The sequence below is a fragment of the Salmo salar genome, chromosome ssa13 (genome assembly GCF_905237065.1).
Source record: "Salmo salar chromosome ssa13, Ssal_v3.1, whole genome shotgun sequence".
Classification (NCBI taxonomy): domain Eukaryota; kingdom Metazoa; phylum Chordata; class Actinopteri; order Salmoniformes; family Salmonidae; genus Salmo; species Salmo salar.
In genome coordinates this window covers 104,605,880-104,621,002 of record NC_059454.1, presented here as the reverse complement: position 1 = coordinate 104,621,002, position 15,123 = coordinate 104,605,880, and the positions used below count along the sequence as shown (strand labels likewise).

The window sequence follows — 15,123 nt, the reverse complement described above, 5'->3', positions numbered from 1 at the left end:
AGAGGCAGAGAGAGGGAGAGAGGCAGAGAGAGAGAGAGAGGCAGAGAGAGAGAGAGAGGCAGAGAGAGAGAGGCAGAGAGAGAGAGGCAGAGAGAGAGAGGCAGAGAGAGCGAGAGAGAGAGACAGAGAGGCAGAGAGAGAGAGACAGAGAGGCAGAGAGAGAGAGGCAGAGAGAGAGAGGCAGAGAGAGAGAGGCAGAGAGAGAGAGGCAGAGAGAGAGAGGCAGAGAGAGAGAGTGTGAGAGTATGTACTGTACCACTGACTAGTTTGGAAAATCCTTCTGTATTCTGCAGTAAAGATAAGGCATTTATCCATTAACCTATTTTAAGTAACAATGTAGGCGTAATATTGTCCTGGTATGTAGCAATAGATGACCTTGGATTTACAAAGATATTGATTAAAACATATTGTACAGTTGAGGGGTCAAAGGTCAGACTCACATCTTCCATGTCTCTGGGTTCTGTGTGTTCATTCTCCAGGTCTTCAGAGATGTGTCGTCTGGACCTGAAAACCCGGTGGGCCTGGATGCTGTTCGCCCGCTGCTGATTGTCATTCTCCACCTCCGAAACATCATCCCTGTAGAGAAGAGATAATTAACATTTTACATGTTGGTGCACAGAGAGAACAAGAGAGGACCTAGCACCAAGCCCTGGAGGACACCAGAAGACCTAGCACCGAGCCCTGGGGGACACCAGAGGACCTAGTACAGAGCCCTGGGGGACACCAGAGGACCTAGTACAGAGCCCTGGGGGACACCAGAGGACCTAGTACAGAGCCCTGGGGGACACCAGAGGACCTAGTACAGAGCCCTGGGGGACACCAGAGGACCCAGTACAGAGCCCTGGGGGACACCAGAAGACCTAGTACAGAGCCCTGGGGGACACCAGAAGACCTAGTACAGAGCCCTGGGGGACACCAGAAGACCTAGTACAGAGCCCTGGGGACACCAGAGGACCTAGTACAGAGCCCTGGGGGACACCAGAAGACCTAGTACAGAGCCCTGGGGACACCAGAGGACCTAGAGCAGTTCTGATAACTGTGTGTACAGATAACGTAGCTGTGTATACATACACGTTACTGGGTCGTTTCCACTGTGTATAGCGGTTGTTGTGGTTGACGTAGTAGGTTCTGCCCAGGTTATCAACCTTCTCCTCCCATCCTGGGGGCAGTGGGGGCTGGACCGCCTGGGGCCTCTGGACGCTGGGATCGGCGGAGTCGTTCACTTCCCAGCCCTGAGAAGCACAAAGGCACAGGAGGAGAGTGCTCAAAGATACAGACAGAGAGAGAGAGACACGGCACAGCCAGGAAACAAAACACAGCTCTTTCCTTTTTGTGTACCTTACATTCCACTGTCTGTCTGAGATCTCGCAAGAAGGTTGGAGACATGAGATTTTCAGTTCTATTTTTTTCAGTTCTCCTGCTAAATGTTAACCTGGGTACCCGTCTGTTTAGCTACAATTCTACTCTTACCCTGTGTCATATGCCAAAGATGTTTAGCAAGACAAAGAGTGGAATGATAGCTATACGTCACCCTATCTAGGCCTCATTTTACTGAGTGAAAAACTACAAGCCATCTTGCCCACTCCCTCTCTCTCTTACTCAGATTAAGTCACTGGCACACAGAAGCACACAGAAGCACACACACACACACACACACACACACACAATTTAATTTTCCATTAGATCAGACTTTTGAAAATGAAAGGAAGTGGGGAAGTAAGTGAGCGAGTGAATGGTGTTTCCAGAAAGAGAGGCCAGACCAGAACAGACTAGATGTTTTCTCCAGACTCCCTGTTGGCAGTAACAGACTTTTGTTACTCCACCTCCACAACTGTATGTATGCATGTACAGTGGGGGAAAAAAGTATTTGATCCCCTGCTGATTTTCTACGTTTGCCCACCGATAAATAAAGGATCAGTCTATAATTTTAATGGTAGGTTTATGTGAACAGTGAGAGACAGAATAACAACAAAAATATCCAGAAAAACGCATGTAAAAAATGATAGAAATTGATTTGCATTTTAAATGAGGGAAATAAGTATTTGACCCCCTCTCAATGAGAAAGATTTCTGGCTCCCAGGTGTCTTTTATACAGGTAACGAGCTGAGATTAGGAGCACACTCTTAAAGGGAGTGCTCCTAATCTCAGTTTGTTACCTGTAAAAAAGACACCTGTCCACAGAAGCAATCAATCAATCAATCAGATTCCAAACTCTCCACCATGGCCAAGACCAAAGAGCTTTCCAAGGATGTCAAGGACAAGATTGTAGACCTACACAAGGCTGGAATGGGCTACAAGACCATCGCCAAGCAGCTTGGTGAGAAGGTGACAACATTTGGTGCGATTATTCGCAAATGGAAGAAACACAAAATAATTGTCAATCTCCCTTGGCCTGGGGCTCCATGCAAGATCTCACCTCGTGGGGTTGCAATGATCATGAGAACAGTGAGGAATCAGCCCAGAACTACACGGGAGGATCTTGTCAATGATCTCAAGGCAGCTGGGACCATAGTCACCAAGAAAACAGGTAACACACTACGCCGTGAAGGACTGAAATCCTGCAGCGCCCGCAAGGTCCCCCTGCTCAAGAATACATATACATGCCCGTCTGAAGTTTGCCAATGAACATCTGAATGATTCAGAGCACAACTGGTGAAAGTGTTGTGGTCAGATGAGACCAAAATGGAGCTCTTTGGCATCAACTCAACTCGCCGTGTTTGGAGGAGGAGGAATGCTGCCTATGACCCCAAGAACACCCTCTCCACCGTCAAACATGGAGGTGGAAACATTATGCTTTGGGGGTGTTTTTCTGCTAAGGGGACAGGACAACTTCACCGCATCAAAGGGACGATGGACGGGGCCATGTACCGTCAAATCTTGGGTGAGAACATCCTTCCCTCAGCCAGGGCATTGAAAATGGGTCGTGGATGGGTATTCCAGCATGACAATGACCCAAAACACACGGCCAAGGCAACAAAGGAGTGGCTCAAGAAGAAGCACATTAAGGTCCTGGAGTGGCCTAGCCAGTCTCCAGACCTTAATCCCATAGAAAATCTGTGGAGGGAGCTGAAGGTTTGAGTTGCCAAATGTCAGCCTCGAAACCTTAATGACTTGGAGAAGATCTGCAAAGAGGAGTGGGACAGAATCCCTCCTGAGATGTGTGCAAACCTGGTGGCCAACTACAAGAAACGTCTGACCTCTGTGATTGCCAACAAGGGTTTTGCCACCAAGTACTAAGTCATGTTTTGCAGAGGTGTCAAATACTTATTTCCCTCATTAAAATGCAAATCAATTTATAACATTTTTGACATGCGTTTTTCTGGATTTTGTTGTTATTCTGTCTCTCACTGTTCAAATAAACCTACCATTAAAATTATAGACTGATCATTTCTTTGTAGGTGGGCAAACGTACAAAATCAGCAGGGGATCAAATATTTTTTTCCCACACTATATACAGTACCACTCAAAAGTTTGGACACACCTACTTATTCAAGGGCTACATTGTAGAATAATAGTGAAGACATCAAAACTATGAAATAACACATATGGAATCATGTAGTAACCAAAAAAAAGTGTTGAACAAATCAAAACATTTGTTATACTTCAGATTCTTCAAAGTAGCCACCCTTTGCCTTGATGACAGCTTCGCACACTCTTGGCATTCGCTTAACCAGCTTCACCTGGAATGCTTTTCCAACAGTCTTGAAGGAGTTCCTACATATGCTGAGCACTTGTTGGCTGCTTTTCCTTCACTCTGCGATCCAACTCATCCCAAACCATCTCAATTGGGTTGAGGTCAGGTGATTGTGGAGGCCAGGTCATCTGATGCAGCATTCCATCACTCTCCTTGGTCAAATAGCCCTTACACAGCCTGGAGGTGTGTTGGGTCATTATTCTGTTGAAAAACCAAGTATAGTCCCACTAAGCACAAACCAGATGGGATGGCGTATCGCTGCAGAATGCTGTGGTAGCCATGTCGGTAAAGTGTGCCATGAATTCACCAACTGTGTCACCAGCAAAGCACCCCCACACCATCACACCTCCTCCTCCATGCTTCACAGTGGGAACCACACATGCAAAGATTATCCGTTCACCTACTCTGCGTCTCACGATGACACGGTTGGAACCAAAAATCGACAATTTCTACTCATTTCTACTCATTTGCAGCAATTCGACCATGAAGACCTGATTCACACAGTCTCCTCTGAACAGTTGATGTTGAGATGTGTCTTGAACTCTGTAAAGCATTTATTTGGGCTGCAATTTCTGAGGCTGGTAACTCTAATGAACTTATCCTCTGCAGGAGAGGTAACTCTGGGTCTTCCTTTCCTGTGGCGGTCCTCATGAGAGCCAGTTTCATTAGAGAGCTTGATGGTTTTTGCGACTATTCTTGAAACCTTCAAAGTCCTTAAAATTTTCCAGATTGACTGACCTTCACGTCTTAAATAAATGATGGACTGTCATCTCATTTGAACTGTTCTTGCCATATGGACTTGGTATTTTATGAAACAGGGCTATCTTTTGTATACCAACCCTACCTTGTCACAACACAACTGATTGGCTCAAACACATTAAGAAAAGAAATTCCACAAACGAACTTTTAACAAGGCACACCTGTTAATTGAAATGCATTCCAGGTGACTACCACATGAAGCTGGTTGAGAGAATGCCAAGAGTATGCAAAGCTGTCATCAAGGCAAAGGGTGGCTACTTTGAAGGATCTAAAATATATTCGGATATGTTTAACACTTTTTTGGTTACTAAATGATTCCATGCGTGTTATTTCATAGCTGATGTCTTGACTGTTATTCTACAATGTTGAAAATTTGTCCAAACTTTTGACTGGTACTGTATATACAGTGCATTCGAAAAGTATTCGGACCCCTTGACTATTTCTACTTTGTTACGTTACAGCCTTATTCTCCTCATCAATCTACACACTATACCCTATAATGACAAAGCAAAAACAGGTCGATTTCTTTTCAATTTCTTAAAATTAAACACAGAAAATCCTTATTTACATAAGTATTCAGACCCTTGCTATGAGACTCGAAATTGAGCTCATATGCATCCTGTTTCCATTGATCACCCTTGAGATGTTTCTACAATTTGATTGGAGTCCACCTGTGGTAAATTCAATTGATTTTACATGATTTGTAAAGGCACACAACCGTTTATATAAGGTCCCACAGATGATGTCATGTCAGAGCAAAAACCAAGCCATGAGGTCGAAGGAATTGTCCGTAGAGCTCCGAGACAGGATTGTGTCGAGGCACAGATCTGGGAAAGGGTACCTGCATTGAAGGTCCCCAAGAACACAGTGGCCTCCATCATTCTTAAATGGAAGAAGTTTGGAACCACCAAGACTCTTCCTAGAGCTGGCCACCTGGCCAAACTGAGCAATCAAGGGGAGAAGGGCCTTGGTCAGGGAGGTGCCCAAGAACCTAATGGTCACTCTGACAGAGCTCCAGAGATCCTCTGTGGAGATGGGAGAACATTCTAGAAGGACAACCATATGTGCAGCACTCCACCAATCAGGCCTTTATGGTAGAGTGGCCAGACGGAAGCAACTCATCAGTAAAAAAGGCACATGACAGCCGGCTTGGAGTTTGCCAAAAGGCACCTAAAGACTCTCAGACCATGAGAAACAAAATTATCTAGTCTGATGAAACCAAGATTGAACTATTTGGCCTGAATACCAAGCATCACATCGGGAAGAAACCTGGCACCATCCCTATGATTAAGCTTGGTGGGAGAGTAGACTGGGAGACTAGTCAGGATTGAAGGAAAGATGAATGGAGCAAAGTAGTTTGGAACCTGCTCCAGAGCGCTCAGGACCTCAGACTGGGGCGAAGGTTCCCCTTCCAACAGCACACAGCCCAGACAACGCAGGAGTGACTTCGGGACAAGTCTCAATGTCCTGGAGTGGCCCACCCAGAGCCCGGACTTGAACCCGATCGAACATCTCTGGAGTGACCTGAAAATAGCCGTGCAGCAACGCTTCCCATCCAACCTGACAGAGCTTGAGAGGATCGGCAGAGAAGAATGGGGGAAACTCCCCAAATACAGGTGTGTCAAGCATGTAGCATCATACCCAAGAAGACTCAAGGCTATAATTGCTCCCAGAGGTGCTTCAACAAAGTACTGAGTAAAAGATCTGAATACTTTTGTAAATGTGATATTTCAGTTCTTTCTTTTTAATTCTTATAAATTTGCAAAAATTTCTTAAAACCTGTTTTTGCTTTGTCATTATGGGGTATTGTGTGTAGATTGATGAGGGGAAAAAAGTTTTCAATCCATTCTAGAATAAGGCTGTAAAGTAACAACATTTTGAAAAAGTCAAGGGGTCTGAATACTTTCCGAATGCACTGTATGTAGGAAAAGTATATTATTTTCTAAAAATCAGGACTGTACTGAATTTGTTAAAATGCTATTTTAAGCTTAATGGTTAGGTGTAGGGTTTGGGGTTAAGGTTAGCGGTTTTGGGGTTAAGGTTAGGCTTAGGAAAAACACACATTTTTACTCCCCAAAAAGTCCTGACATTTCACGTTAAAAAAAAAGCTGTGTGCGCTTGTCCGTGTCCCTGTCTTCTTACCTCCGCCTCTTCCCTGGTAATCCCTTCAGTGGTCTCTTCCTCCGGGCCTCCAGTCTTTGGCAGGTAGGCCATCTTTAGCCGTAGATAACCCTTCACCCGGGACTTGTGGCTGGAGACAGAAGAGGACACCAAAATGGCAGTTAATTGGGAGTTATTCAAAAGAAACCGGAGGTAGAAATAGATGGTTTTACCCAGAGCCATGAATTTCAGAGAGTTGGGCGATGACACTACAACATTCTATGGAAGCCCTGTTAGAGCCCCATAAACAATACATGGGGAATATTTTAACAATGCTATTAAAGTTAATGTCTAGAATTAGAACGATATTTGGAATTCAACAGAAACCAGAGAGGTGGAATGACAACAGTCTTAGCTAACAATGATTACAGTACAGTTACTTTAAACCAAATACCATAATGACATAAGCCTGTAGTTTCAGTGATATCTATCTAACCATGAATCTCCTTTGGATTAGCAACAACAGGTGGACATTGTTTGTGGGTAACTTGAGTGTGTGTGTGAATGTGTGTGTGTGAGTGTGTGTAGTTCCCTGTCACCTTCGTCGGTAGTCTGGAACTGACCTTCGTGGCCGTAGGAGGAAATCTTTAAACGTGTACGGCCGCTCCATCGTAGGGTCCTCGGTCTACAACACAAAGACACACAATCAATCAATCAATCAATCAATCAACCAATCAATCAAATGTATTTCAAATCTATTTTTATATTAGTGCTTGTCAAAGTGCCTTACAGTAACCCGGCCTAGACACCGAAAAGCAAGCCAAGTTTACAGACATGAAAACATATCAAAACATGTAGCTATAAAATAGAAAAACCACACTGTCCATCACATAAACACATTGTCAGACCAGAGTCAAATACATGTGATACGCTTGACCAGTACAATCTGTCCACCATGCACACTAGTTAAGCTAGCCTGAATCAAGAGCACAGCAAATATTTGAGAGGATGTGCCAGATTAAAGTTTTTCTCCCAGGTCTGATTTACATGCAGTACATGAAAACATAAACACATTATGTTGTAGCTATGAAATAAAAAGCCACACACACACTGCCATTCCATCACATGAAGATAAACCTTTGGTGACCGTCCTGTTGAAGTAGTTAACGAATGTCTCCCATTTCTTAGTTAACAGCCTTGTGTGTGTGAATGCAGAGTAGACCCTCTCTTGTTTCATAGTTAACTAACAGCCTTGTGTGTGTGAATGCAGAGTAGACCCTCTCTTGTTTCATAGTTAACTAACAGCCTTGTGTGTGTGAATGCAGAGTAGACCCTCTCTTGTTTCATAGTTAACTAACAGCCTTGTGTGTGTGAATGCAGAGTAGACCCTCTCTTGTTTCATAGTTAACTAACAGCCTTGTGTGTGTGTGAATGCAGAGTAGACCCTCTCTTGTTTCATAGTTAACTAACAGCCTTGTGTGTGTGAATGCAGAGTAGACCCTCTCTTGTTTCATAGTTAACTAACAGCCTTGTGTGTGTGAATGCAGAGTAGACCCTCTCTTGTTTCATAGTTAACTAACAGCCTTGTGTGTGTGAATGCAGAGTAGACCCTCTCTTGTTTCATAGTTAACTAACAGCCTTGTGTGTGTGAATGCAGAGTAGACCCTCTCTTGTTTCATAGTTAACAGCCTTGTGTGTGTGTGAATGCAGAGTAGACCCTCTCTTGTTTCATAGTTAACTAACAGCCTTGTGTGTGTGAATGCAGAGTAGACCCTCTCTTGTTTCATAGTTAACTAACAGCCTTGTGTGTGTGAATGCAGAGTAGACCCTCTCTTGTTTCATAGTTAACTAACAGCCTTGTGTGTGTGAATGCAGAGTAGACCCTCTCTTGTTTCATAGTTAACTAACAGCCTTGTGTGTGTGAATGCAGAGTAGACCCTCTCTTGTTTCATAGTTAACTAACAGCCTTGTGTGTGTGAATGCAGAGTAGACCCTCTCTTGTTTCATAGTTAACAGCCTTGTGTGTGTGTGAATGCAGAGTAGACCCTCTCTTGTTTCATAGTTAACTAACAGCCTTGTGTGTGTGAATGCAGAGTAGACCCTCTCTTGTTTCATAGTTAACAGCCTTGTGTGTGTGTGTGTGTGTGAATGCAGAGTAGACCCTCTCTTGTTTCATAGTTAACTAACAGCCTTGTGTGTGTGAATGCAGAGTAGACCCTCTCTTGTTTCATAGTTAACAGCCTTGTGTGTGTGTGTGTGTGTGAATGCAGAGTAGACCCTCTCTTGTTTCATAGTTAACTAACAGCCTTGTGTGTGTGTGTGTGTGTGTGTGAATGCAGAGTAGACCCTCTCTTGTTCCATAGTTAACAGCCTGTGTGTGTGTGTGTGTGAATGCAGAGTAGACCCTCTCTTGTTTCATAGTTAACTAACAGCCTTGTGTGATAAACTCAGAGGTAAAGTGGACTGACAGACCAGTCGGTACTGGCTGGGTTTTAAGCAGCTATGAAACTCGAACCCTGTAGACTAAAAGTCTGGTGTGTTGGGGGAATGTAGAGAGACGCTGAATCCCAAATAAACTCCAAGACAAGATACTTGTGTCGATCTGAGAGGACTGGATAGGTGTAAGTGATATGAGGACTGGATAGGTGTAAGTGATATGAGGACTGGATAGGTGTAAGTGATATGAGGACTGGATAGGTGTAAGTGATATGAGGACTGGATAGGTGTAAGTGATATGAGGACTGGATAGGTGTAAAAGTGATATGAGGACTGGATAGGTGTAAAAGTGATATGAGGACTGGATAGGTGTAAAAGTGATATGAGGACTGGATAGGTGTAAAAGTGATATGAGGACTGGATAGGTGTAAGCATAAGCAATATGTATTGCGATTCGATACTATGATTTTATTGCTCACCATAGGACTGCTGCAGATAGACAAGACAGCACCATGACAACGCCTTTTGATCAGTCAATAAAAGTGCTGAAAACAAATCGTCTCCCTATTTAAAAAGAAGCTGGAGAACAAGCTATTATGGATTTGGATTTCAGTCTAGGTACAGCCAACTAGTGCAAAAATAATATTGCCAAAATGCAACTATCTTCCCCCCCCCCCATTACTAATAGCTACTAGCCCTGAGTGGAGACAGCACCCGTCAGTGACACTACCCCAAGGAACAGCAGATCACTCAGGACTAGTAGCTAGACAGTGGAGACAGCACCCGTCAGTGACACTACCCCAAGGAACAGCAGATCACTCAGGACTAGTAGCTAGACAGTGGAGACAGCACCCGTCAGTGACACTACCCCAAGGAACAGCAGATCACTCAGGGCTAGTAGCTAGACAGTGGAGACAGCACCCGTCAGTGACACTACCCCAAGGAACAGCAGATCACTCAGGGCTAGTAGCTAGACAGTGAAGACAGCACCCGTCAGTGACTACCCCAAGGAACAGCAGATCACTCAGGGCTAGTAGCTAGACAGTGAAGACAGCACCCGTCAGTGACGACCCCAAGGAACAGCAGATCACTCAGGGCTAGTAGCTAGACAGTGGAGACAGCACCCGTCAGTGACTACCCCAAGGAACAGCAGATCACTCAGGGCTAGTAGCTAGACAGTGAAGACAGCACCCGTCAGTGACGACCCCAAGGAACAGCAGATCACTCAGGGCTAGTAGCTAGACAGTGAAGACAGCACCCGTCAGTGACACTACCCCAAGGAACAGCAGATCACTCAGGACTAGTAGCTAGACAGTGAAGACAGCACCCGTCAGTGACGACCCCAAGGAACAGCAGATCACTCAGGGCTAGTAGCTAGACAGTGGAGACAGCACCCGTCAGTGACACTACCCCAAGGAACAGCAGATCACTCAGGACTAGTAGCTAGACAGTGGAGACAGCACCCGTCAGTGACACTACCCCAAGGAACAGCAGATCACTCAGGACTAGTAGCTAGACAGTGGAGACAGCACCCGTCAGTGACACTACCCCAAGGAACAGCAGATCACTCAGGACTAGTAGCTAGACAGTGAAGACAGCACCCGTCAGTGACGACCCCAAGGAACAGCAGATCACTCAGGGCTAGTAGCTAGACAGTGGAGACAGCACCCGTCAGTGACACTACCCCAAGGAACAGCAGATCACTCAGGACTAGTAGCTAGACAGTGGAGACAGCACCCGTCAGTGACTACCCCAAGGAACAGCAGATCACTCAGGGCTAGTAGCTAGACAGTGAAGACAGCACCCGTCAGTGACGACCCCAAGGAGCCAGAGCCTCTACACTGTCAGAGCTTTCAGAGGTGAATCACCATGACTCATGAATACTTCAACAGAACAGGCCACAAAGACACGGTGAGAAAGACAACACCCACCCAGCGTGACTAAGACCTATAGGTCCACAGAGAACAGACACACAGGGCAGTATGACACCTGACTGGCTGGCTGGCTGGCTGGCTGGCTGGCTGGCTGGCTGGCTGGCTGGCTGGCTGGCTGGCTGGCTGGCTGACTGACTGACTGACTTCTGTGGTCAGGGTTATGTTCAGTAGGTACCAAAGGGAAGAAAATGCTCAGAAAAGAGTGAGACTGAGGGACTTATGTGAACTTGTCCAATAACTAGGGCTGTGAAGATACTAGTATTGTGATATTTTTTACATGGCAAAAAATGTAAACATGAAGCAGACCAAACTATTTGGTCCTTTAAAACCAGCTGTGGGTAAAATATTGTGTGCTACAGCTTGGAAAATAAATACATGTGACTCTGGATGACATTATGGATGTTAGTTTCCAACATTAGGGCTGTTTTCCTAAAGAAGTTATATCCGCTTTGTGTTTTGTTTCCTTGCCACGATACTAACGAGCATCGCGATATTGGTATCGTCTTTGCCCTATAAGAAACACCCGTTGGCAATCAGTTGCAAAACGTTTTGAAACTAATGAACATGAACCAGGTCTCTGTGTCCATCCAGAAGAAGCACAAGTTTACATCAGACTTGATCTCATGTTAATTCCTCCACCATAGGGACAACAGTAGGTGGTGCGTCATGATTAATAATTAACCTTACCACCTACGCAGATAGGCTTTTCACCACTTTCAAAAGTAGTTACCTCTTAGACTCACTACCGCACTGCTTTAGGGTCAAGCTATTTGACTGGCTTGATTGCTCAGCCACTCAATCAAGAGCCAAACATTCTTTGACAATGAATCATTTATGAGCAGGACTAAAGATTATTTGACAAAGGGTCATATAATCATTAGCGGCACTGCACTCTGAACTGCCAGAGATCATTCCATAGTTGGCCAATTATTATTATTATTATCATTATTTTAGAAGATAGATCATGTTCCTTTCATAAAACAATGAATCTACTTAAAACTTGATTAAACTACTTGAATCCGGCATTCATTTTAGGACTACAACTCTGTTTGTTATTGTGGCTTACCACCATCGAGGGATGCATGGTTTCTTTTTCCGTCAGCTCCAGTCCAGGGTAACCCTCCTCTCCTCAGACCCTGTACTGGCCCTGTTGTTTACATTCCTACCGGGTTTATTTCCACTCCTAACAGGGGGCTAGTCGCTCTCACTCTCCAGTGTTGTTGCTACTTAAAAAGCCTACGACAACAGGTTGCTCAAGAGAGGTTGCTAACTCTTCCCCCTCCCCTATGTCCTCACAACCTTCAGAGTTCACTAGGCAGAACAAACATGCTGTTTAAAACCAGTAGAGCATTCTAAAACCAAACAATGTGTGTGTGTGTGCACAGATATGCACACACACTGACCAGGAAATAAACACACACGTCGTACACAGACAACACACTCACCGGTAAATGATTGAGAGGCACATCGACCTGTCCCAGGAAATCATCCCTCGTCTGCAGAAGAAAGAGAGTACAATAATTGTCAGTCAAAATGGAGATTAATACTCTGACCACTGTGAAGAATGCCAACTGACTCCATTTCCAGCAGCAGGTCTTGAAGGCAAGGAAGACCCGACCACAGGAATGAGGGGGAATTATACTCCATATTACTGTTGCTGCTATAGCTGTGAAATAGAATCAGTTTATTTTGACAGGTTGTCACAGGCGTGGTAAGAAGCAGGTGCACTGAGAGGAGAGGTCAGGGGAGCGCTGATGTCACTGGGGTGGTAGGTCATGTAGGTAGAGGTACTATCACTTTAGACAGAGGGGGAAGATCCCATGACCCAGCGAGAGGAACAACCACCACCACCAGACGAGAGCGAGGGAGCGAGAGACAGGAGGAGAGGTAGCCAAAGGTTGTGCCAGCCACATGAAGTAGTCATTCTAACCACCACCATCATTATTGCCAAGAGGAAAAGGTCAGAGGTCAAAGGTGAACGTGATTGACTGGTCAGGTGACTTGACCGGTACTGTAGTCACACCAGACCAAGATTACCTGTCCAAGGTTGAAAAGCCCATTCTTGGAACGGTCAGAGTCCAACAGAGCCTGTGTAGTGGGATACAACTGGTTAAGACAAACAGAGAGGGAGAAGCAGAGAGCTAGTAGCTAGAGCCACAGGCTGAATGAGCATGTAGGAAGGAAGTAGGTGTGGTAGGAAGGAAGTAGGAAGGAAGTAGGTGTGGTAGGAAGGAAGTAGGAGTTGTAGGGAAGAAGTAGGTCTTGTAGGGAAGAAGTAGGTGTGATAGGAAGGAATTAGGTGTAGTAGGAAGGAAGTAGGTGTAGTAGGAAGGAATTAGGTGTTTTTGTGGATTGGAGTTAAGAAACTGTTTATTGTTTGCCTCTGGGATTCTGTAGGTGTGTTCAAATAGCCCTAGCCAACTGAGACTTCTTTATGTCAAGGGTTATATACAGAATGTCAAAAGGTGAGGAAATGGGAAAATAATATCAACGCAAAAAGGTTGGGGTTAAGCCACTGGAAAACCTTTACTTCAAAAGCAATGACAGAAACCGCTGGCCATTTTTTAACTTAATACTGAGCCAGTCGACACACTGGACTTTCCACTGACATTTAGCCAGACAGAACACAAGAACAGAACAGTAGCTAGCTGGGCAGTAGACAGTCTAGGCTACCTCTCTGGTTTAAATAACTGCCATTCTATGATGAAAGGTTACCAGTCACAGAGAGAGCCAAACCTGGTCAACGTTTGCTCTAGCCTGCTTGGAGTGCCAGATGGGCGGGGCTTACAGTTTTGGGACTATTCCATTAAGCCAGGCAAGCTCAATCAAGCATAGACAAAGCATTTGAAATGAGATAAAATAGTATTGAAGCCAGGTCTTAGTAGAGCACACAGACAGGTCACAACACATCTCTCATGTGTCTGTGTTATTGGAACTGGTGAGAGGAGAAGGGACGTATGGTACAGATTACAGGACTTGTCTTAAAACAGCAAATAGTATTTCAAAACCCTAAAAGGTCACTCTATACTTTTGGCAGATAGTCCGTAATATCTAGCCTACAGTAGAGGGCCAGTAAGTATGCCATCACCATGGATACCACTTGCTCTATTCACTCACTGGTCAGGTGTGGCAGCACTAATACAGGTACACACACGAGAGCACAAGTTGTGTCTGAGATATTATCAAGCGAACAGTTTCTGGATGGAACATAAGGGTTTATTATTGATGCCTCTGCTTCCGCTTCACTCAATCACTGTTTAGGTGCGACACTACACAGGAAAACATGTTGTTATCTAAAAAGGGACTAGTCAACTGGTTGATTCTTTGGTCATTAGGCTGTTGGTCGACCAAGATTGTTTTATTCGAGCAGTAACATATATTTATATATTTGTGCCAATCTCAGTGAATTAATCCATTGCGGATTAAAAGTCAATTTATGCTTGATCTGAAAATGTGGTCGGAGGCTCCATATGGAGGGTGTGACGTAATCGCCATGCGCCTCCCAATGCAGAGGGTTCGGTATAGCTCCTCATTGACATGATTGGCTGACAGTAAGTATGGGTGGTACATCCTGTAGAAAACACAAACTCACTTCCTTCACCACAGCTCTGCACTGCTCCACGAAGCACAAGAAGTGTGAATGCCCTGATTTCTGCAGCGGCCGTATCACCGTAAATGCTGCACGGCCAATGCAGACGTCAGATTAACCATGTAGTACCCAGATGCACAATACACTGCCCTCTCCAGAACGCGCCCTCTCCAGAACGCGCCCTCTCCAGAACGCGCCCTCTCCAGAACGCGCCCTCTCCAGAACGCGCTCTCTCCCACCAATTTGTGCACATTCATTGTTTCATAACTTTATTGTGTGAATTGTTTGCATTTGATTGTTAGTGTTGATTGTTAGTGTTTATCAATTCCCCATTACATATATAACCACTAATACCTTTACCATTAATTCCTAATCTACACTTTTTATTACTTTGGTTACAGGAATTTATTTTAATGCATTCAATGTCATTATACCAGTCTTCTCGTTCTCATTGTGGGCTTATTGTTTGCAGAGTGCACAACCTATGCTATACTGGTGAGAAACAAGTTTTGGTTTATTTGATTATACATAGAAGTAGGCCTATAGGCTACCTGGCCTGATTATACATAGAAGTAGGCCTATAGGCTACCTGGCCTGATTATACATAGAAG

General features: G+C 44.8%; 1 protein-coding gene across 20 annotated transcripts in view; it reads right to left on the bottom strand.

The window, feature by feature from the left end:
- The window catches only part of nedd4l (NEDD4 like E3 ubiquitin protein ligase), a 120,629-nt gene that overhangs the window by 48,420 nt on the left and 57,086 nt on the right, over nucleotides 1-15,123 (bottom strand). For 12 of the 20 annotated variants that reach the window (XM_045692600.1, XM_045692597.1, XM_045692596.1 and 9 more), the window contains 5 exons: nucleotides 12,369-12,419; nucleotides 7,153-7,238; nucleotides 6,596-6,704; nucleotides 1,072-1,232; nucleotides 441-576 (listed from right to left, as the gene is read on the bottom strand). In XM_045692600.1, coding sequence (XP_045548556.1) covers nucleotides 441-576; nucleotides 1,072-1,232; nucleotides 6,596-6,704; nucleotides 7,153-7,238; nucleotides 12,369-12,419 — 543 coding nt within the window. Of the gene's footprint in view, nucleotides 1-440; nucleotides 577-1,071; nucleotides 1,233-6,595; nucleotides 6,705-7,152; nucleotides 7,239-11,989; nucleotides 12,159-12,368; nucleotides 12,420-12,960; nucleotides 13,012-15,123 lie in introns of those variants that run through there. The other 8 variants (XM_045692601.1, XM_014138865.2, XM_014138866.2 and 5 more) reach the window with 5 other exon arrangements.